This window comes from Coregonus clupeaformis, chromosome 2 (assembly GCF_020615455.1).
Source record: "Coregonus clupeaformis isolate EN_2021a chromosome 2, ASM2061545v1, whole genome shotgun sequence".
NCBI classification, from domain to species: Eukaryota; Metazoa; Chordata; class Actinopteri; order Salmoniformes; family Salmonidae; genus Coregonus; species Coregonus clupeaformis.
This window is the reverse complement of record NC_059193.1, coordinates 40,607,503-40,631,100: the sequence shown is the minus strand read 5'-3', so window position 1 is coordinate 40,631,100 and position 23,598 is coordinate 40,607,503. Positions and strand designations below refer to the sequence as shown.

Below are 23,598 nucleotides of genomic sequence, written 5' to 3'. Positions count from 1 at the left end.
TTCCCTGAAAGGTTTAATATCGAGGGGGCTGTTCGATGCTAATGCAGTACGCCACAGGATGTTTTTGTGCTGGTCAAGGGCAGTCAAGTCTGGGGTGAACCAGGGGCTATATCTGTTCTTAGTTCTGAATTTTTTGAATGGGACATGCTTATTTAAGATGGAGAGGAAAGTACTTTAAAGAACAACCAGGCATCCTCTACTGACGGAATGAGGTCAATATACATCCAGGATACCCAGGCCAGGTCAATTAGAAAGGCCTGCTCGCTGAAGTGTTTTAGGGAGCGTTTGACAGTGATGAGGGGTGGTCGTTTGACCGCGGACCCATTACGGAAGCAGGCAATGAGGCAGTGATCGCTGAGATCCTGGTTGAAGGTGTATTTAGAGGGTAAATTAGTCAGGATGATATCTATGAGGGTGCCCATGTTTACTGATTTAGGGGTGTACCTGGTAGGTTCTTTGAAAAATTGTGTGAGATTGAGGGCATCTAGTTTAGATTGTAGGACGGCCGGGGTGTTAAGCATATCCCAGTTTAGGTTACCAAGCAGTTCGAACTCTGAGGATAGATGGGGGGCAATCAATTCACATATGATGTCCAGGGCACAGCTGGGGGCTGAGGGCGGTCTGTAGCAAGCGGTAACAGTGAGAGACTTATTTCTGGAAAGGTGGATTTTTAGAAGTAGAAGCTCAAACTGTTTGGTCACAGACCTGGATAGTATGATAGAGCTCTGCATGCTATCTCTACAGTAGATTGCAACTCTGCCCCCTTTGGCAGTTCTATCTAGACGGAATATTTTGTAGTTGGGGATGAACATTTCAGAGTTTTTGGTGGCCTTCCTAAGCCAGGATTCAGACACTGCTAGAACATCAGTGTTGGCAGAGTGTGATAACGCAGTGAATTCCTCAAACTTAGGGAGGAGGCTTCTGATGTTAACTTGCAAGAAACCAAGGCTTTTACGGTTACAGAAGTCAACAAATGATAGCGTCTGGGGAGTAGAAGTGATACTGGGGGCTACAGGGCCTGGGTTAACCTCTACATCATCAGAGGAACAGAGGAGGAGTAGAATAAGGATATGGCTAAAGGCTTTAAGAACTGGTCTTCTAGTGCGTTGGGTACAGAGAATAAAAGGTGCAGATTTCCGGGCGTTGTAGAATAGATTCAGGGAATTATGTACAGACAAGGATATGGAAGGATATGTGTACAGTGGAGGTAAACCTAAGCGTTGGGTAACGATGAAAGAGATAGCATCACTGGAGGCACCGATTGAGCCGGTCTCCGCGTGTTTGGGGGGTGGGCCAAAGGAGCTATCTGAGGCAGGTTAAGCGGGACTGGGGGCTCTACAGTGAAATTGCATAATAAGAACTAACCGAAACAGCAATAGGCAAGACATATTGACATGCGAGAGAAGCATAACACAATCACAGGTGTTATTCGAGAGAGCTAAGACAACAACTGGTTAATGGAGACGAAAGTTTGGGCTGAGGCTAAACAGATAAACAGGACAGATTAACAGGATGGGGTATCGTGTAAGGGAACAGTACAGCAGGCATCAGCTGTGTAGCTGAGTGATCATAAGGTCCAGTGAACAGCAAAAGGAGAGTCCGGGAGCAGTTCGATGGCTGCTATTGCACAGGCTAGCAGGAGGCTCGGCTGTTGATTGCGTGTGTTAGCGGGCCGGGGCTAGCAGATGGATCTTGTGGTCGCCGCAATGGGAAGCCTGTTGAAACCACATCAGACGATTACGTCGGCAGACCAGTCGTGATGGATCGGCGGGGCTCCATGTCTACACTAGGAGGTCCCGTCCGGTTGACAGAGAGGTAGATGGCCGGGAGATGGGCCTGGCTCGAGGCTAGCTCAAGGCTAACTGGTGCTTGTTTCGGGGCAGTGGTGATTAGCCAACAACAACATCCATTCGGTTGCAGCTAGCTAGTTGCGATGATCCGATGTTAAAGGTCCAGTGATTCAGTGATTCCGGCAGAAAATCCAATATGTTCTGGATCAATAGCGTGCTGTGCAGACTGGCCGATAATTGTCCAGGCTAGAGCTAGCTGGTAGGTAGTGCAGGCCACGGACAATGGTGAAAACCGCTAACGGTGGCTAATAGCAAGTAGCTTGCAAGTAGCTAGTTAGCTGGCTAGCTGGCTAGTTTCAGATGGAGGTTCTTGATAAAAAGGTATAAGAAATAATAGAATCCGTTCCACATTGGGTGAGGCGGGTTGCAGGAAAGTATATTTAGTTGAAGGATGAAAAGTGAGATTGAGAAATATATACGAAAAATACAAAAAAATAAAAATTGGCTACACGAGCACACTACAGAATACACGACCGCACTGCTACGCCATCTTGGTTAACTGTACCTCAGATTGCAGCACAAATACAGTTGAAGTTGGAAGTTTATATACACCTTAGCCAAATAAATTTAAACTCAATTTTCACAATTCCTGACATTTAATCCTAGTAAAAATTCCCTTTCTTAGGTCAGTTAGGATCACCACTTTATTTTAAGAATGTGAAATGTCAGAATAATAGTAGAGAGAATGATTTATTTCAGCTTCTATTTCTTTCATCACATTCTCAGTGGGTCAGAAGTTTACATACACTCAATTAGTATTTGGTAGCATTGCCTTTAAATTGTTTAACTTGGGTCAAACGTTTCGGGTAGCCTTCCACAATCTTCCCACAATAAGTTGGGTGAATTTTGGCCCATTCCTCCTGACAGAGCTGGTGTAACTGAGTCAGGTTTGTAGGCCTCCTTGCTCGAACACGCTTTTTCAGTTCTGCCCACAAATGTTCTATAGGATTGAGGTCAGGGCTTTGTGTTGGCCACTCCAATACCTTGACTTTGTTGTCCTTAACCATTTTGCAACAACTTTGGAAGTATGCTTGGGGTCATTGTCCATTTGGAAGACCCATTTGCAACCAAGCTTTAACTTCCTGACTGATGTCTTGAGATGTTGCTTCAATATCTCCACATAATTTGATGCATGATGCTGCCACCCCCGTGCTTCACAGTTGGGATGGTGTTCTTCGGCTTGCAAGTAACCCCCTTTTTCCTCCAAACATAACGATGATCATTATGGCCAAACAGTTACATTTTAGTTTCATCAGACCAGAGGACATTTCTCCAAAAAGTACAATCTTTGTCCTCGTGTGCAGTTGCAAACCGTAGTCTGGCTTTTGGAGCAGTGGCTTGTTCCTTGCTGAGCGGCCTTTCAGGTTATGTCGATATAGGACTTGTTTTACTGTAGATATAGATACTTTTGTACCTGTTTCCTCCAGCATCTTCACAAGGTCCTTTGCTGTTGTTCTGGGATTGATTTGCACTTTTCGCACCAAAGTATGTTCATCTCCAGGAGACAGAACGCGTCTCCTTCCTGTGACGGCTGCGTGGTCCCATGGTGTTTATAGTTGCGTACTATTGTTTGTACAGATGAACGTGGTACCTTCAGGCGTTTGGAAATTGCTCCCAAGGATGAACCAGAGTTGTGGAGGTCTACAATTTTTTTTCTGAGGTCTTGGCTGATTTCCACAGGTACACCTCCAATTGACTGAAATTATGTCAATTAGCCTATCAGAAGCTTCTAAAGCCATGACATATTTTTTGGAATTTTCCAAGCTGTTTAAAGGCACATTCAACTTAGTGTATGTAAACTTCTGACCCACTGGAATTGTGATACAGTAAATAAAAAATTAAATAATCTGTCTGTAAACAATTGTTGGAAAAATTACTTGTGTCATGCACAAAGTAGATGTCTTAACTGACTTGCAAAAACTATAGGTTTTTGCAAGTGGTTGAAAACTAGTTTTAATGACTCCAACCTAAGTGTATGTAAACTTCTGACTTCAACCCTCAATGCTTCACAGAGTTCAAGTAACAGACACATCTCAACATCAACTGTTCAGAAGAGACTGCGTGAATCAGGCCAAGGTCGAATTGCTGCAAAGAAGAGACTTGCTTGAGCCAAGAAACACCAGCATGGCTACCACAGCATTCTGCAGCGATACGCCATCCCATCTGGTTAGCGCTTAGTGGGACTATCATTTGTTTTTCAACAGGACAATGACCCAAAACACACCTCCAGGCTGTGTAAGGGCTATTTGACCAAGAAGTAGAGTGATGGAGTGCTGCATCAGATGACCTGGCCTCCACAATCACCCGACCTCAACCCAATTGAGATGGTTTGGGATGAGACGGACCGAAGAGTGAAGGAAAATCAGCCAACAAGTGTTCAGCATATGTGGGAACTCCTTCAAGACTGTTGGAAAAGTATTCCAGGTGAAGCTGGTTGAGAGAATGCCAAGAGTGTGCAAAGCTGTCATCAAGGCAAAGGGTGGCTACTTTGAAGAATCTAAAATATAACATACATTTTGATTTGTTTAACACTTTTTTGGTTACTACATGATTCCATATGTGTTATTTCATAGTTTTGATGTCTTCACTATTATTCTACAATGTAGAAAATATTAAAAATAAAGAAAAACCCTTGAATGAGTAGGTGTGTCCAAACTTTTCACTGGTACTATACATGTAAACAGGAGTAATAGTGACCAGTAGCAGGATAAATAGATAGATACTAATGGCAATCAATCTTCAATGAACAGCAGCGTAATGGTAGTAATATATCGAATCAATAATCATTTTAGCAGCAGCGTAGGTGTGAGGGGGAGCAGTAGTTGTTAGCCATTTAACAGTCTTATGGCCAGGGGATAGAAGCTGTTTATGAGTCTTTTGGTCTAAGCCTTGATACCGCCTGCCAGATAGGAGCATGGAGAACAGTCAATGTGCTTTTAAATGTGATTGTTTGCTGAGAGCATTTATTCTGGATTTAATTTCCATGGAACAACTAGACTTTGTTCAGAGTGCATCTGCCACTTTGTTTATGTCTTTGCTTTATTCTTTCTAATTATGATCGATTTGTCCTAATCCATCTGTCCAAAGACATAGAATGGGAGACAATTTGAATGCAGTTTTTGGCAAGTCCAAACCCTACATTTCCAGTCACTCATAACTGAACATTATGTTCCAACTCTAAAGTGAAGCATTGCACCATGTGGTAAGAGGCAGTGAACCATTTACTGCATTTGATTCACTAGAACATGTTCCGATATACCTCCATCATCTCACTGCATCTCTCACAGAGGGAAGCAAAAGGACAATTCAGAGAACAGATTGAAGAAAACAGGTATCAGCACAAAACATAACAAGCCCTGTATGAGGTCCGATATTGAGAGCTATGTAACCTAGGCCTATATGTATTGTCTATTTTTAGTTGAATCCTGGGTTGAATTTAAACAATAGCTGTTGATGACTTCCCAAATGCTATACATGCCCAAATAGCATCATGATGATATATGATTGATACAGTATGGTTAAATTTCATTTTCTCTGTTAAACCTACCTGTTGAAATGACTTTGATAGCAACAGTGAATCTATTTAGTGGAGATTTCTCAACAATCATCCTCACGATAGCACATTGGTAACAGCTGGTGACAAATATCAAAGCTAAGCAGGACTGGGCTTGGTTAAAACCCTGGATGGGATACCAAAAGGTAACTGTAGATAGATCAACTTTCCAGTAGGAGGTGCTGCCCAGCCTATAGTTTGTTCTTATAGTGGACATTACATTGAAGATCTGACATTGTTTCAAAGGTACAAATTCAACATATTTTATACAAGGTTTGTCAATGTTGAAAATTGGTTACCATGATGCCAGTCATGTGGTTGTAATTTCACCCTCAAAACAAATACTTTTTTCAAATCCAATGTATTTTCCACGTAGATTGCACGTCACAATACATTGAGAAATTACGTTGAAACAACACTGATTTAACCAGTTTGTGCCCAGTGGGGAGTGGCAAGGAGTGGAATGTTAGCTAAAAAGACTGGTATCCAGACTACAAACAAGCATCCTTTCCTAAAATGTTCTAATTTAAAACAAATTCAGTCCAGCTTGTTGCATCATGCCAAGCTCAAAATGGTTGTTAATATGTTTAACAGCATGGAACACTTTAGCAAATTTGGGTAATAAGCTTTTGTGGCAATATGGTTCAGTGAACTCATTTTTACAATCAATACAAATTAGACAAATAATTTTAAAAAAATCAAAGCAGTTCTTAAAGGAGAGGACATTTGTTTTTTGAAACACCACAGTTTTCCCTCTCTCCCATTAACTAGTCTTGTAATTCAAGTCTCTTTCACAATGTGTGTCTAAATAACAACTTAATGCACAAGCTGACAGTCAGCCAGAAATGCTAAAAGACAGTTTACCCTTGAAGTAACAGCAAGTAATTAGCCAGTGTGAGGCTAGGCATTTTTTAAATCAATGTCAATGAATTGATGTAGTTAAACATATTTACCAGGGAAAAGCAATTGTGCTGCATGGTCTCTTTTTTATGGCTCTTTTTATCCTGGTGGCGACAGCAGCATAACACACAAACACACACACAGGTTGAAGATTCATTACATGACAACATCTGTGTTAAAATGAAAACATGAGGCAGAAATTAGGTGTAGATAAGCAGCATCAACACATTGCTATTGTACAAGACTTTACCTGATAACAATCATCAATCTTGTTAGTACTATGTCAAGAAACCGATCAAACATGGTTATGCCATCAAAATAAATGTCGAAAAAACAGACATCGCGCATTAGCTTCTGAGTAGAAGGTTTCCAAAATTCTGTGAAATTTCCCAAAATTCCTAGGTTTTTCTGAAAAAGCTAACAATATTGAGAGCGTTCTTAGAAATAGATTTCTGAAAAACCTGCGATTTGGGAACGTTTCCAGAATTTTGCAACCCTGTGCGAGTAGTTCATAAGTGTCCTACCTTGAACTCCTTCTCGATGTTGGCCAACTTGGTCAGTTCGTTGCTGAGCTCCAGTGCGGTGAGCACCGGGTCCTCGCTAGACAGCGACAGGTAAGCTGGGCTAGCCAGGCCCCGGTAGGCATTGATGCGCGAGCGTGAGTGGCTGAAAGAGTCTTTGCCCTGTTTCTCGGTGCATTCTGCACACTTGCAAAAGTAGTCATGTGGCCGCTCGATGCGCGCACCCTTCAACAGCAGCATGTGCACCACCTCATACTTCTGGCAGTGCGCAGCCAGAATGATGGGGGTGATGTCGGGCGAGAAGCGTGTACCGTCCTCGTCGTACGAGTAGAAGTCGTCGTCCTGCAGCTCGCACGGACTCCGCGTCAGCCGCTCGCTGGCTTGGAAGGACGGATGGGCCAAGATTACTTCCACGATCCTGACATAGCCTTTCGAGATAGCCAGGAGTAGGGCGTCACCGATGCGCGCCAGGTTGTCCCTCCTCAGCAGCAGTTCCGTCACCTCCAGGTGCTCGTTGCCCACCGCCAGCTGCAATGCGTTCTGGCCCATGTAGTCCACGCAGTTGACATTGAGCGTGGTGGACTCCTCCAGCATCTTGCGGACCACAGGGATGTTGCCGTACTCGGCAGCGTCCAGAAAGCGCTCCTCCTCGGCGGTCATGCTGGTGGTGCGGTCGTTGAACATGAAGGCCGGCCCGCGCATCGCCGGTCGGCGACCCTTCTCCCGCGCCGCCGTCATCCGCTGGTGGGCGGGGAGCTCGAGTTCCGCTGCGGATTTCCTTGCAGAGACAGAGAAAACGACATCATGGTTACTTCCTCTGTGAAGAGCCTTGACTTTTGCAAACATATTTACCACCAAGTTTGACTGACTACCAGCTATAAAGACAATTGCCCCTCTGGGATAGTAAAGATAAACTACCCTACAAGTTAAAACAAGCTGCTTTGTCCTTCAACTATAAATAGATGACTTCAGTTGTAGGCCTATGTTTTACAAAGTCTACTAAATGACCCTTCACCATTCAAAGAGACCAGTGATATAAGCTCGGCGCTTTTGTTGCGTTCTGGCACAAGGGCTTATCTAGAGCATCATCTTTGATGTCTGCACAGTTTCTGTTGTTCCTTGGCCCACAGCCACATAATTCCACCACCCCATGCCACCCCTACGTTCACAACAGAGTGGAGAGTGGCAGCCGGACAGCAGTGTATTCATTAGAACCTAGCCACCCCAGCCGTCTTAGTGAGAGGTGAGCCAGTGACAGAGCACCCCACAGACTGTGTGAGAAATCCTTGTGGTGTTAATAGCATTTTAATGACACACAACAGATGCCTGAGTGATACAACTACAGGTTGCACTGATATATCATGGGTTTCTGTGCCAGGTATGAACTCAAGCAACTGCACTTGCCAGAGATGAGAGCCATAGTCATAAAATACGTTGGATTACTTATTTTTGATAGTGGCTTAATAATATCCGAGGGTATTTGGTAAGTATTTGTACACCATTGGTAATTGAGTAGTAGGAGTTGGTCCATAAAATGTACTTGAACTTGGAAATTATTATTAAACCAGCCCACCTCAAATGGACCAAATAATGCTTGATATGAAAATACACATTTATCAAAATAAATGAGTAGCCAATTAATAGTCTATTCCATTAATTCAATTCGGTTCCATTCCCTCTCTGGGCCAATTCAACTCAAGTCCAGTTTTGATTAAAAACATCCAACTCAATTTCAGTTTGAGTCATAAGGCAAGAACACTGGAGGATCATACATTCAAATAATGCCCTGATAGACAAGGGGGAGTACTTGTACATCAAGCTGCCTCAAGCTTCAGGAACAGGAGATAGGCTTCTGTCCTATTTTTTTTATTCTTTTTTTCTACTTTATTTAACCAGGTAAGCCAGTTGAGAACAAGTTCTCATTTACAACTGCGACCTGGCCAAGATAATGCAAAGCAGTGCGATAAAAATAACAACACAGAGTTACATATGGGGTAAACAAAACATAAAGTCAAAAATACAACAGAAAATATATATACAGTGTGTGCGAATGTAGTAAATTATGGAGGTAAGGCAATAAATAGGCCATAGTGCAAAATAGTGACAATTTCGTATTAACACTGGAATGATAGATGTGCAAAAGATGATGTGCAAATAGAGATACTGGGGTGCAAATTAGCAAAATAAATAACAATATGGGGATGAGGTAGTTGGGTGGGCTAATTACAGATTGGCTGTGTACAGGTGCAGTGATCGGTAAGCTGCTCTGACAACTTACGCCTAAAGTTAGTGAGGGAGATAAGAGTCTCCAGCTTCAGAGATTTTTGCAGTTCGTTCCAGTCATTGGCAGCAGAGAACTGTAAAGAATGGCGGCCAAAGGAGGTGTTGGCTTTGGGGATGACCAGTGAGATATACCTGCTGGACGCATACTACGGATGGGTGTTGCTATGGTGACCAGTGAGCTAAGATAAGACGGGGATTTGCCTAGCATTGATTTATAGATGACCTGGAGCCAGTGGGTTTGGTGAGGAATATGTATTGAGGGCCAGCTAACAAGAGTGTACAGGTCACAATGGTGGGTAGTATATGGGGCTTTGGTGACAAAACGGATGGCACTGTGATAGACTACATCCAATTTGCTGAGTAGAATGTTGGAGGCTATTTTCTAAATGACATCGCCGAAGTCAAGGATCGGTAGGATAGTCAGTTTTACGAAGGCATGTTTGGCAGCATGAGTGAAGGAGGCTTTGTTGCGAAATAGGAAGCCGATTCTAGATCTAACTTTTGATTGGAGATGCTTAATGTGAGTCTGGAAGGAGAGTTTACAGTCTGAGGTGCACCCATGACCAGCTCGGAAACCGGATTGCATAGCGGAGAAGGTACGGTGGCATTCGAAATGGTCGGTGATATGTTTGTTAACCTGGCTTTCAAAAACTTTCGAAAGGCAGGGCAGGATGGATATAGGTCTGTAACAGTTTGGATCTAGAGTGTCACCCCCTTTGAAGAGGGGGATGACCGCGGCAGCTTTCCAATCTCTGGGGATCTCAGACATTACGAAATAGAGATTGAACAGGCTATTAATAGGGATTGCGACAATTTTAGAAAGAAAGGGTCCAGATTATCTAGCCCAGCTGATTTGTAGAGGTCCAGATTTTTCAGCTCTTTCAGAACATCAGCTGTCTGAATTTGTGTAAAGGAGAAGCAAGTTGCAGCGGAGGGTGCAGAGCTGGTGGCCAGGGTAGTGGTAGCCAGGTGGAAAGCATGGCCAGCCGTAGCAAAATGCTTGTTGAATTTCTCGATTGTTGTAGATTTATCTGTTGTGACAGTGTTTCCTAGCCTCAGTGCAGTGGGCAGTTGGGAGGAGGTGCTCTTATTCTCCATGGACTTTACAGTGTCCCAAAACTTTTTGGAGTTAGTGCTACAGGATGCAAATTTCTGTTTGAAAAAGCTAGCCTTTGCTTTCCTAACTGATTGTGTATATTGCTTCCTGACTTCCCTGAAAAGTTGCATATCGCGGGGGCTGTTCGATGCTAATGCAGTACGCCACAGGATGTTTTTGTACTGGTCAAGGGCAGTCAAGGCTGAGGAGAACCAGGGGCTATATCTGTTCTTAGTTCTGCATTTTTTGAATGGGGCATGCTTATTTAAGATTGAGAGGAAAGCACTTTTAAAGAACAACCAGGCATCCTCTACTGACGGAATGAGATCGATGTCCATCCAAGATACCTGGGCCAGGTCAATTAGGAAGGCCTGCTCGCTAAAGTGTTTTAGGGAGCGTTTGACAGTGATGAGGGGTGGTCGTTTGACCGCGGACCCATTACGGACGCAGGCAATAAGGCAGTGATCGCTGAGATCCTGGTTGAAGACAGCGGAGGTGTATTTAGAGGGTAAGTTAGTCAGGATGATATCTATGAGGGTGCCCATGTTTACGGATTTAGGGTTGTACCTGGTAGGTTCCTTGATAATTTGTGTGAGATTGAGGGCATCTAGTTTGGATTGTTGGATGGCCGGGGAGTTAAGTACAGTTGGGAAAAAAAGTATTTAGTCAGCCACCAATTGTGCAAGTTCTCCCACTTAAAAAGATGAGAGAGGCCTGTAATTTTCATCATAGGTACACGTCAACTATGACAGACAAAATGAGAAAAAAAATTCAAAGAAATCACATTGTAGGATTTTTTATTAATTTATTTGCAAATTATGGTGGAAAATAAGTATTTGGTCAATAACAAAAGTTTCTCAATACTTTGTTATATACCCTTTGTTGGCAATGACACAGGTCAAACGTTTTCTGTAAGTCTTCACAAGGTTTTCACACACTGTTGCTGGTATTTTGGCCCATTCCTCCATGCAGATCTCCTCTAGAGCAGTGATGTTTTGGGGCTGTCGCTGGGCAACACGGACTTTCAACTCCCTCCAAAGAGTTTCTATGGGGTTGAGATCTGGAGACTGGCTAGGCCACTCCAGGACCTTGAAATGCTTCTTACGAAGCCACTCCTTTGTTGCCCGGGCGGTGTGTTTGAGATCATTGTCATGCTGAAAGACCCAGCCACGTTTCATCTTCAATGCCCTTGCTGATGGAAGGAGGTTTTCACTCAAAATCTCACGATACATGGCCCCATTCATTCTTTCCTTTACACGGATCAGTCGTCCTGGTCCCTTTGCAGAAAAACTGCCCCAAAGCATGATGTTTCCACCCCCATGCTTCACAGTAGGTATGGTGTTCTTTGGATGCAACTCAGCATTCTTTGTCTTCCAAACACGACGAGTTGAGTTTTTAGCAAAAAGTTCTATTTTGGTTTCATCTGACCATATGACATTCTCCCAATCCACTTCTGGATCATCCAAATGCACTCTAGCAAACTTCAGACGGGCCTGGACATGTACTGGCTTAAGCAGGGGGACACGTCTGGCACTGCAGGATTTGAGTCCCTGGCGGCATAGTGTGTTACTGATGGTAGGCTTTGTTACTTTGGTCCCAGCTCTCTGCAGGTCATTCACTAGGTCCCCCCGTGTGGTTCTGGGATTTTTGCTCACCGTTCTTGTGATCATTTTGACCCCACGGGGTGAGATCTTTCGTGCAGCCCCAGATCGAGGGAGATTATCAGTGGTCTTGTATGTCTTCCATTTCCTAATAATTGCTCCCACAGTTGATTTCTTCAAACCAAGCTGCTTACCTATTGCAGATTCAGTCTTCCCAGCCTGGTGCAGGTCTACAATTTTGTTTCTGGTGTCCTTTGACAGCTCTTTGGTCTTGGCCATAGTGGAGTTTGGAGTGTGACTGTTTGAGGTTGTGGACAGGTGTCTTTTATACTGATAACAAGTTCAAACAGGTGCCATTAATACAGGTAACGAGTGGAGGACAGAGGAGCCTCTTAAATAAGAAGTTACAGGTCTGTGAGAGCCAGAAATCTTGCTTGTTTGTAGGTGACCAAATACTTATTTTCCACCATAATTTGCAAATAAAATCATTAAAAATCCTACAATGTGATTTTCTGGAATTTTTTTCTCTCAATTTGTCTGTCATAGTTGACGTGTACCTATGATTACAGGCCTCTCTCATCTTTTTAAGTGGGAGAACTTGCACAATTGGTGGCTGACTAAATACTTTTTTTCCCCACTGTATGTTACGTTTGGTATAGTTAGATAAGACAGAAGGTTACTTAAAGCAAATATTAAAGTAGGGTGGTCGGGGTGGATGGGTGTGCGTATAACGCTAGCCACAACAAATTATAATTCGTAACATATCATACAAAATGGATGATGGACATCCACAAATTAATACATACCACACAAAACATAACATATCATTCTAATTGCAGTGTTGTATATATGTTTACAATATTACGTCTACCCCTGAGTCCAGATTGCAGAATAACATAACAGAAATAAAGACAGCAGGCCCCCCGGGTCAGGGGGCTGAGGGCAGGAAACTCGGGGCCTGACAGGGCAGGGGACTTGGAACCTACTACTAAGACTGAGGACTGCAAGCCAGGTATGGGGGGAGGCTGCAAACCTAGCTGAGCAGGGAACTTATAGCCTAGTGCTAATATAGGCGATTGGGCGGCGGCTGAGGCTTGGGGCTGCGAACTGGCTAGGGGATGGGACTGCACACCTAGAGGAGCAGAAAACTCAGAACCTAGCGGGATGGGATACCCAGGAACTAGAACTAGGGTAGGAGGTTTGGCGTATAGCACTAAGGGAGCTGACTGCTTGCCGATTGAGGCTGGGGACTGCGGACCAACTCAGGGCAAAGGTTGCAGACCTAGTGGCCAAGCACGACTCCAACACCATCATTAAGTTTGCTGATGACAAAACAGTGGTAGGCCTGATCACCGACAACGATGAGACAGCCTATAGGGACGGGGTCAGAGACCTGGCAGTGTGTTGCCAGGACAACAACCTCTCCCTCAATGTGAGCAAGACAAAGGAGATGATCGTGGACTACAGGAAAAGGAGGGCCGAAGACGCCCCCATTAACATTGACGAGGCTGTAGTGGAGCGTGTCGAGAGTTTCAAGTTCCTTGGTGTCCACATCACCAACAAACTATTATGGTCCAAACACACCAAGACAGTCGTGAAGAGGGCACGACAAAGCCTATTCCTCCTCAGGAGACTGAAAAGATCCTCAAAAGGTTCTACAGCTGCACCATCGAGAGCATCCTGACCGGTTGCATCACGGAAACTGAGAGCCTACTGGGGGACAGAATACATCTGACCTACCGAAGGGCCAGAATACTCTTGACCTACCGAGGGGGCAAAATAGACTGGACCTACCGGGAAGGCAGGGAACTCTAACCTTACTTGGGGAAACACTTGGCCTACTGGGAAGACAGGAAACGTAAACCCCAAGAGGGAGACAGGGAACTCTGACCCTACATCTAGGTCAGGGGGTCATTGAAGGTGCCTTCTGGTGGGTCACCCGGGGTGATGTCTGGTGACCCCCATGGAGAGGACTGGAGGGTCCCCTGAGGCGAGGTCTGGAAGAATCGGGGTCCTCAAGGCTGGAGCTAGCAGGGTGCTAGCAAGCGGGCCAGCAGGGTCCTCAGGCCTGGGACTAGCAGAAGTGGTCTGAGTCCTTGTGGCCGCAGCCTGGAAATTGACAGCGAAAGCTGAACTTCGAAGACAGGCCGGGGCTGATCCCACCAGGCCGTGGGTAGCAGACATTCAAACCTCTGGGACCCGAGCATCTGCCACGACTAGCATGGTCTCCTCACAGGGAGTAGAGGACGACTCTGCAACTGCAACCAGAACAGGCCCCATGGCAGTGGCTGGCTGTGGCTCCCTCCTAGGAGCGGGCAAATAATCCAGTGCAGGCTTGGACTCTGGGCCAGGAGCAGGGAGGAGCTCCTGATGGAGACTAGGTGGAGTCTTTGTGGCTGAAGGTTCCAGGGTAGCAGACAGTCGAACCTCGGGCACCCGAGCATCTGCCTCGAATAGCATGGTCTCCTCACAGAAAGTAGAGGATGACTCCGCAACTGCAACCAGAACAGGCCCCATGGCAGCGGCTGGCTGTGGCTCCACGACTGGAGTGGAAGTCTCCTTAACTATGGCTAGTCGAGGCTCTGGCTGAGGGGGGTGCAGACCTTAGTGTGGTGGACTGTGCACTCTGGAGTTATCTTCATCTGCTGGGGAGCTAAGCCGCTCTGGTGAGCTGAAGTGGACCCGACGCTGCCGTGCCTCTGGCCGGGGGGCCTAGAGGGACGTCGGTCGGGAGAGCGGTTGGACCACCTCGGGGGGAGGTGGCGTTCTGGTAGATACAATGTAGGCTCCAGCAGGGGGGGCTTGGAGCGACAACGATCTGTTGAATAGCTGGGCCACCTCGGGACGTAGTGGGGGTCTCAATGTTCCCTTAGAGGGGGCGAACGCTCAGACCAGGTGGGCCTGGAGTAGACGGGCTGACTCTGGGAGTATTGGCTGTGGTGGCGCTCATGTGGCGCTGACGATGGCTCTAGCCGGGGAGGCCTAGAGCGGTGGTGGTCAGGAGAGTAGCGGCGGTACCGGTGCTCCTGTGGCGGTGACTCAGACCGGGAGAGCCTAGAGTACACCCTCGTGATCTCTTGCGCTTCATGACTTAGGTCCTCATATTCCCTCAGCAGCTAACCCCTGGTGAGGAGGCCTGGAGCAGGTCTGGTCAACTGTAGGATGAGAGAGGTGCGTGACAGCAGCCCCATACGGCTTAGGATTGCAGGATAACTTCTCTGTATCCTGGGGTGCAGAAACAACTCCTCTTTTGGGTACTGGAACATCTTCACTGTAGCCAGGTCAGAATCCGGCGATATGAAGGACCATGTAAAAACTGTTGGTTGTTAAATCCGGCGAAATGAAGGACCATGTAAAAACTGCTAGCTGGAGTTCGTCTTTGTGGTTGGCTGTGAATGCCCTCACCCACTAGTACTTAATGATGATTGGTTTGGTTCTGACTCGCTACAGGCTGTCCGGCAAGAACAAGGCAGGTGTGTCCATATCCAGAGGTTTATTATATCTTGGTCACCACCACACAGTTGCACACACACCCCATAGAAGTATATTTGTGCATAGGATGGACTTGTGGTTCTAAAGAGAAGAAACATATACATATGACAGTATTAATATAGTTGTACATGCAATAGGAATATATAACAGGAATGAAAAGGAGAGAGAAGAAACAAATTACTCTGACGGGCTAGATTTATGGCCCTCTGCGGACTGGTGGAGATCTTATCTGATCTGCCCTGGTGCCACAGGGTCGTAAATTACACTGTGCATGCTCCAGATCCAAGAACCTTCTCTGAAACTTCTATTAGGTTCTAGAAACACGCCATGTGCATAAACTAGCATGAGCATAAACTACAGGCTATACAATAAGCATCTCTAAACTAACATATTATGCATAAATACTCATGCAATTAAGGCAATGCTGGCACAGACAATATAAACAACATGCAGATGTTATATCTGAAATATACACAAACATTAGCTGAATGTTACAAACAGTACTTTATGCACAGTTACAAATGTAAGAAAGTAACTATAAGTGACTGAGCATTGCTAACAGCATAAAACCCACAACAGTAAACCCACAACTCACTTTATGGATGTGTGCACAATGTTCTTGTTCTTCTTTAAAGTTTTATTGGTGTACTACATCCAAAAAGGTGTATTGCCGCCACCTACTGGGTGGGGTAAACAAAGTCAATGTACTCAGATCCCTACACAGGCTCTGAGGCCTGAGAGGGGGAAGCTTCTTCAGACAGTATTCTCTGCAATGTTTCAGCCGTGAAATCCTGGAGATCCAAGAACCTTTTAGCCGCTTTCACAATGATTTCCAGTTTCTTCGATTTTTTGTTAGTTTGTCCTGTACAATTAATAACCTGCGCAATAAACGCAACAAAATCAACCTTCTTCACGATTTGTGTTTCAGGATCTCTCAACTGACTGACATCCACAGACTGTTGGGCATCCACTGCCATGGCTTCATCGTCTCTACTTGCTGCTTCGACAATTTTCACTGCCTCTGTATAAGAGACACGCACAATTTTCTAGTAAACACTGATAACTTGGTCGGCAGCCAAACTTGTGTCTTCATCTGCTGACATCGGGGAAAGTCACATGCACAGGCTTGGCCTTTTTTACAGTCACAGCCGGTGGCGACACAGACTGGCCAGAGCCTAATACACTGCCTAAGAAAATGCCTGGACCTGACAAAGCCATTTAGTCCCAGCTTCGCCCCAACTAATTATACAATACAAAAGCCTCAATTGATATTGTAGGTAGCCTTGTCAGAGCCAGAATGGCCCATAGTGCAGGGGACTGTCTCCTGATTCTGTAGCGTGAGGCTGCTTAACGTACAAGTACACCTACTGGACAGTATGCTAGTCTATTGCAGGGCCTTATTATTGTCCTAATTACTATTGTAGGCCTACACTATTTCCATGACACTCCAGAGGGTTTTAGTACAGGTAAGACAGGTACAAGTGTCATGATAACAATTTACAGTGCAGAGTGCATTGTGAGAATCTGCAATACTTTGAGTGACATTAGGTCACATGATCAGGACTACATGTTGAACAGGTCTGTTAATTACATTCATTAATAAATCACTGATCCAGTAGCTTGTCTGATATACCTTAAGTCCAAAAGAAAGCATATGAAAGGTCAGAACTTTGCCAATTCTGGCAGGAAAGGGAAATATTACCACAGCGCTGGAACAAACTACCAAAACATTTTGGTTTGACAATACAGTTGCTTTGCACCATAATTAGAACCCCAATCCAATGTGTAAAGACACATCCAGTACAATAGTAGGGTTGTTCCACCAATTAGGTGCCTTTTGAGTAGTGTAACTTGGTGAAAAAATACATGTTATTTCACATAATTTTAACATTCATAAAGAACACATGTTCAACTTAATAAATAACATGTTTTCCATTTTAAGAGGTTAAATAAAATTACTATAGTAAGTGCCTATTTAGTGCCAAATAAAGTAACAGGATTGACCGTAACATACAGTGGCTTGCAAAAGTACTCACCCCCCTTGGCATTTTTCCTATTTTGTTGCCTTACAACCTGGAATTAAATTTGATTTTGGGGGGTTTGTATCATTTGATTTACACAACATGCCTACCACTTTGAAGATGCAAAATATTATTTTTTTGTGAAACAAACAAGAAATAAGATTTAAAAAACAGAAAACTTGAGCGTGCATAACTATTCAACTCCCCAAAGTCAATACTTTGTAGAGCCACCTTTTGCAGCAATTACAGCTGCAAGTCTCTTGGGGTATGTCTCTATAATCTTGGCACATCTAGCCACTGGGATTTTTGCCCATTCTTCAAGGCAAAACTGCTCCAGCTCCTTCAAGTTGGATGCGTTCCGCTGGTGTACAGCAATCTTTAAGTCATACCACAGATTCTCAATTGGATTGAGGTCTGGGCTTTGACTAGGCCATTCCAAGACATTTAAATGTTTCCCCTTAAACCACTCAAGTGTTGCTTTAGCAATATGCTTAGGGTCATTGTCCTGCTGGAAGGTGAACCTCCGTCCCAGTCTCAAATCTCTGGAAGACTGAAACAGGTTTCCCTCAAGAATTTTCCTGTATTTAGCGCCATCCATCATTCCTTCAATTCTGACCAGTTTCCCAGTCCCTGCCGATGAAAAACATCCCCACAGCATGATGCTGCCACCACAGCTCTGTGGAGTGTACGGCTTAAAGGGGTCCTATGGACAGATACTCCAATCTCCGTTGTGGAGCATTGCAGCTCCTTCAGGGTTATCTTTGGTCTCTTTGTTGCCTCTCTGATTAATGCCCTCCTTGCCTGGTCCGTGAGTTTTGGTGGGTGGCCCTCTCTTGGCAGGTTTGTTGTGGTGCCATATTCTTTCCATTTTTTAATAATGGATTTAATGGTGCTCCGTGGGATGTTCAAAGTTTCAGATATTTTTTCATAACCCAACCCTGATCTGTACTTCTCCACAACTTTGTCCCTGACCTGTTTGGAGAACTCCTTGGTCTTCATGGTGCCTCTTGCTTGGTGGTGCCCCTTGCTTAGTGATGTCGCAGACTCTGGGGCCTTTCAGAACAGGTGTATATATACTGAGATCATGTGACAGATCATGTGACACTTAGATTGCACACAGGTGGACTTTATTTAACTAATTATGTGATTTCTGAAGTTAATTGGTTGCACCAGATCTTATTTAGGGTCTTCATAGCAAAGGGGGTGAATACATATGCACGCACCACTTTTCCGTTATTTATTTTATAGAATTTTTTGAAACAAGTTATTTTTTTCATTTCACCAATTTGGACTATTTTGTGTATGTCCATTACATGAAGTCCAAATAAAAAAAACATTTAAATTACAGGTTGTAATGCAACAAAACAGGAAAAATGCCAAGGGGGATGAATACCTTTGCAAGGCACTGTAAATCCCCATGTTGTGTGCAACAGGGAGGGGCAATTGAATGCAAGCTTCACTAAAACATTGAAATTGTTCAAACATTTCTAGCTTGTCTATCTATGGGTAACAGGGTTATCGTGTTGTGCTCGACCTGCTCACTTTTTGGCCACCAGAAAATGGCCAAAAAGAGTAGAACCAGCTCACCTGCTTTTACACTATGATTTGACATTATTTGAAAAGGAATAGTTTCACCTCCGGGGGCACGGAGCCTGCCCTCCCGGACATCTACAGCACCCAGTGTCAAAGGAAGGCCAAGAAAATCATTAAGGACCAACGCTGCTGTCCCATGCTAGAGACATTGAACCACTGGTCACTTCCCGTTTCACACTGTGCATTTAAATATTGTATCCCCGACGTAGTTCATCATAATAAATATATTACTGTACATTGTATTTCGGTTACACTGTTTATACACATTGCATATTTATTTATACACTGGATTTTTGACATTGCTTACTCTAATATACAGTATCTCCTGCTGTACATATCGTTCTTAGCTGATATTGTGTAAATTCTCCCAGTGTATGTACATACTTACAGATTGCATTTGATTACTGCTACAGTGGTATTTGGGTTGTTAATCAGATTCGTCCTGCCGTTCTTGATTTCATGTAGTTTTTTATGTTCTTACATTTCATTGTTTGACATTTTACTGCATTGTTAGGAGTTGTAACATAAGCATTTCGCTGCACCCACTATAACCCCTGCTCAACTGTGTACGCGACCAATAAACTTTGATTTCATATTAAAACGAGAGTTCAGTTCACGTAACAGGGTTGACCTTAAAATGAGGGACAGTTTTATTTTTATTTTTTCCCCTTGAATCACTAATGACATTAAATAAATAATAATCTTCAGAAATTACTTTGTCAAAGCAACAACATAACTAGGGCTTTCCAATGATGGTGAATTATTGGGTAAATGTTGGGATTAAGTGGGTTAAAATATTCCTAGAAGTCACAGAGGATGCACTGAAAATGCTGAAATTTGGCACTTTAGCAAGTCTTTATTCAATCAGTTTGGTAGAATTTTCCAAGTGGTCTATAATAAAGAGCACTTCATTTAATATAGCAGGCTTTTGAAATTCTATATTTGTGCACAATTTCTACTTAAATTATCAAAGAGATGCAAAAGGAACTCAATTCGTGGAACGACCCAGTACATGGTCTTAATGTTTTTGTTTTTGTCTAGGCTAAAGACCATAAGACAATGGCAGCTCTTGGAAGGTCACAGATGATCTTCTCAGAGGATAAATTTCACTGCCTGGAGGAATTCATTAACTTTAATTCCTGGGTGGTCGAGGTCGAACAATGCTTTCTCTGTCAGTGAGAATCTTCTGCTGAAAATACTGTCAGAATTCTCTCACTATTCTACTCACACAAGTGACTATTGTGTTGCCATATTGAGTGGACCACTAATAAAATCCATGGACTGAAGAAATATATATATATAAATTATACTCATTCTAATTCTATGCCTGCGTAGCCTGCGTAGCCTGCGTGCCAGTCTGGTTGTGTTATCATGCCAATTCCTTGTCACTGATTGTCATGTCAAACATGTTTGGCTTGGCAATGAGCAATGGATTTGGTAAGAGCACAAACAGATCTGAGACCAGGCTAGGGTCTCTACACCTAGGGCGCAAATCACATGATGGCAAGGCATACCATTGGCAAGGCATAAAATGGCATTGGTATCTTAAAATGCAAGACATCCACTTTTGTTGTATTCACAAACTGAACATATACCTAAGGAATATCTAAGTAAATATAAAAATTTCAACACACAAGACTTGAGCTATTACTATCCCCAACACAGCATGGTTGTGGGACTGTGGTAGGCCTACTATTGTTTGACAGGTTCATTTTAAAGTATTTCTACTGACTTTTCAAACAGGATTTTTAATATACAGCCGTAAACTCAGCTTAGCCTGACAATGTAAGATGGCACCAGCTTGCTAATCATAAAGAACATCCAAAACGCAGAGTTTACATCCATAGTTAGAAGGATGTTAAACACTATACTACTTACCATAGCCCTGTGCTACATGTACAGTGCCTTCATAAAGTATTCACACCCCTTGACCTTTTCCACATTCTGTTGTGTTATAGTTTGGGATTTATATCAAATGGATTAATTTGAGATTTTGAGTCACTGGCCTAAACACAATACCCCATAATGTCAAAGTGGAATTATGTTTTTAGAAATGTTTACAAATTAATTAAAAATGAAAAGCTGAAATGTCTTGAGTCAATAAGTATTCAACCCCTTTGTTATGGCAAGCCTAAAAAAGTTCAGGAGTAACAATTTGCTTAAGAAGTTACATAATAAGTTGCATGGACTGTGCAATAATAGTTTTTAACATGATTTTTGAATGACGACCTCATCTCTGTTCCCCACACATACAATTATCTGTAAGGTCCCTCAGCGAAGCAGTGAATTTCAAACACAGATTCAACCACAAAGACCAGAGAGGTTTTCCAATGCCTCGCAAAGCAGGGCACCTATTAGCAGACATTGAATATCCCTTTGAGCATGGTGAAGTTATTAATTACACTTTGGATGGTGTATAAATACACCCATTCACTACAAAGACACAGGCGTCCTTCCTAACTCAGTTTCCGGAGAGGAAGGAAACCGCTCAGGGATTTAACCATGAGGCTATTTGTGACTATAAAACCATTACAGAGTTTAATGGCTCTAATAGGAGATAACTGAGGATGGATCAACAACATTGTCTTTACTATACAATACTAACCTAAACGACAGCGTGAAAAGAAGAAAGCCTGTACAGAATAAAAATATTCCAAAACATGCATCCTGTTTGCAATAAGAAACTAAAGTAAAACAACATGTTATGTTTGGGGCAAATCCAACACAACACATAACTGAGTACCACTCTTCATATTTTCAAACATGGTGGTGGCTGCATCATGTTATGGGTATGCTTGTCATCGGCAGGACTAGGGAGTTTTTAGGATAAAAAGAAACGGAATAGAGCTTAGCACATGCAACATCCTAGAGGAAAACCGGGTTCAGTTTTCTTTCCAACAGACGCTGGGAGACAAATTCATTTTTCAGCAAAAGTATGTGGACACCACTTCATATTAGTGGATTCGGCTATTTCAGGCAAACCTGTTGCTGACAAGTGTATAAAATCGAGCACACAGCCATGCACTCTCCATAGACAAATATTGGCAGTAGAATGGCCTTACTGAAGAGCTCAGTGTCTTTCAACGTGGCACCGTCATAGGATTCCACCATTCCAAGTCAGTTCGCAAAATTTCTGCCCTGCTAGAGCTGCCCTGGTCAACTGTAAGTGCTGTTATTGTGAAGTGGAAACGTCTAGGAGCTACAACGGCTCAACCGCGAAGTGTGTAGAGCGTAAAAATCATCTGTCCTCAGTTGCAACACTCACTACCGAGTTCCAAACTGTGTAAAGATCGCCACCATGGGTGTAGCCATTACGCTTCACCACCTGGCAGTCCGACGGACGAATCTGAATTTGGCGGTTGCCAGGAGAACACTACCTACCCGAATGCATAGTGCCAACTGTAAAGTTTGATGGAGGATGAATAATGGTCTGGGGCAGTTTTTCATGGTTCGGGCTAGGCCCCTTATTTCCAGTGAAGGGAAATCGTAACGCTACAGCATACAATGACATTCTAGATGATTCTGTGCTTCCAACTTTGTGGCAACAGTTTGGGCAAGGCCCATTCCTGTTACAGCATGACAATGCCCCCGTGCACAAAGCGAGGTCCATACAGAAATGGTTTGTCGAGATTGGTGTGGAAGAACTTGACAGGCCTGCACAGAGCCCTGACCTCAACCCCATCGGACACCTTTGGGATGAATTGGAACGCCGACTGCGAGCCAGGCCTAATCGCCCAACATCAGTGCCCGATTTCATTAATGCTCTTGTGGCTGAATGGAAGCAAGTCCCCGCAGCAATGTTCCAACATCTAGTGGAAAGCCTTCCCAGAAGAGTGGAGGTTGTTATAGCAGCAGAGGGGGGACAAATTCCATATTAATGCCCATGATTTTGGAATGAGATGTTCCACGAGCAGGTGTCCACATACTTTTGGTCATGTAGTGTATGTAAACTACATGTCGGTTTATGCATTATCAGCCTAACTGGGAGTGAAGACAGCATCATGTTCTCTCGTCTGCATTACGTCATGTGTGATCACGAACGAAGTGGCGCAAGTGTTATCACAAATGCTGCCAATGTCCAAAGATGTAGGTAGATTTGATAATAGACTATAATTATACATTTGGGTTTGGCCCAAAACAACATCATTGCACTATTAGCTACCAGTTAAAGGATTCATATCGGAGGACTTTCTATGACCTGTCAGTGCAACAAATATGAATAGGCTTGATCTTCGAAGAGCGCATGAGAAATGTTGATTTTTCATTGGACCAAAGGCAGAAAAGTCAATTTAAAGTAGCCTGTGTCCTAAAATAATAATTAATGAAATATCAACAGTTTTAAGTAAAAATCTTAATCCACACAAAGATAGTATCTAAATTATTGTGCCAGCTTTATCTAGCCTCCCATGAGTTATGCGTAGACAGTAGGCTAGTCTACTCACATATTATAAGCATAATATCCCGATGAGTCCCGGAGTTTTTGGACGGATATTAGGTAATGTGCATCCACAACGCTGTTTTCCTCTATCCAGCACTGTTCATCCTCCTCTTCGGAGAACGATCCTCTCTTGTGATACTTTCAGCCCTTCGTGAATTTATGGGCAGTAGTCACTTTCTACTGTCTCCTTTTTGGCGGCAAAATTCTGAAGTCAGCACGTCCGTTTTGGCTTCGGAATGAAGCCGGCTCG

General features: G+C 43.7%; 1 protein-coding gene across 2 annotated transcripts in view; it reads right to left on the bottom strand.

Moving 5' to 3' along the window:
* LOC121535236 (short transient receptor potential channel 3-like) overlaps positions 1–23,369 on the bottom strand; it is a 105,614-nt gene extending 82,245 nt beyond the window's left edge. The window contains exons 1-3 of one of the 2 annotated variants that reach the window (XM_041842111.2): positions 23,353–23,369; positions 6,828–7,602; positions 6,357–6,407 (exon numbers count right to left, since the gene is read on the bottom strand). In XM_041842111.2, the coding sequence (XP_041698045.2) occupies positions 6,357–6,407; positions 6,828–7,602; positions 23,353–23,354 (828 nt within the window). In that variant the 5' untranslated portion in view covers positions 23,355–23,369. Of the gene's footprint in view, positions 1–6,356; positions 6,408–6,827; positions 7,603–23,352 lie in introns of those variants that run through there. The other variant, XM_041842101.2, reaches the window with a different exon arrangement.
* Positions 23,370–23,598: the final 229 nt, after the last annotated feature.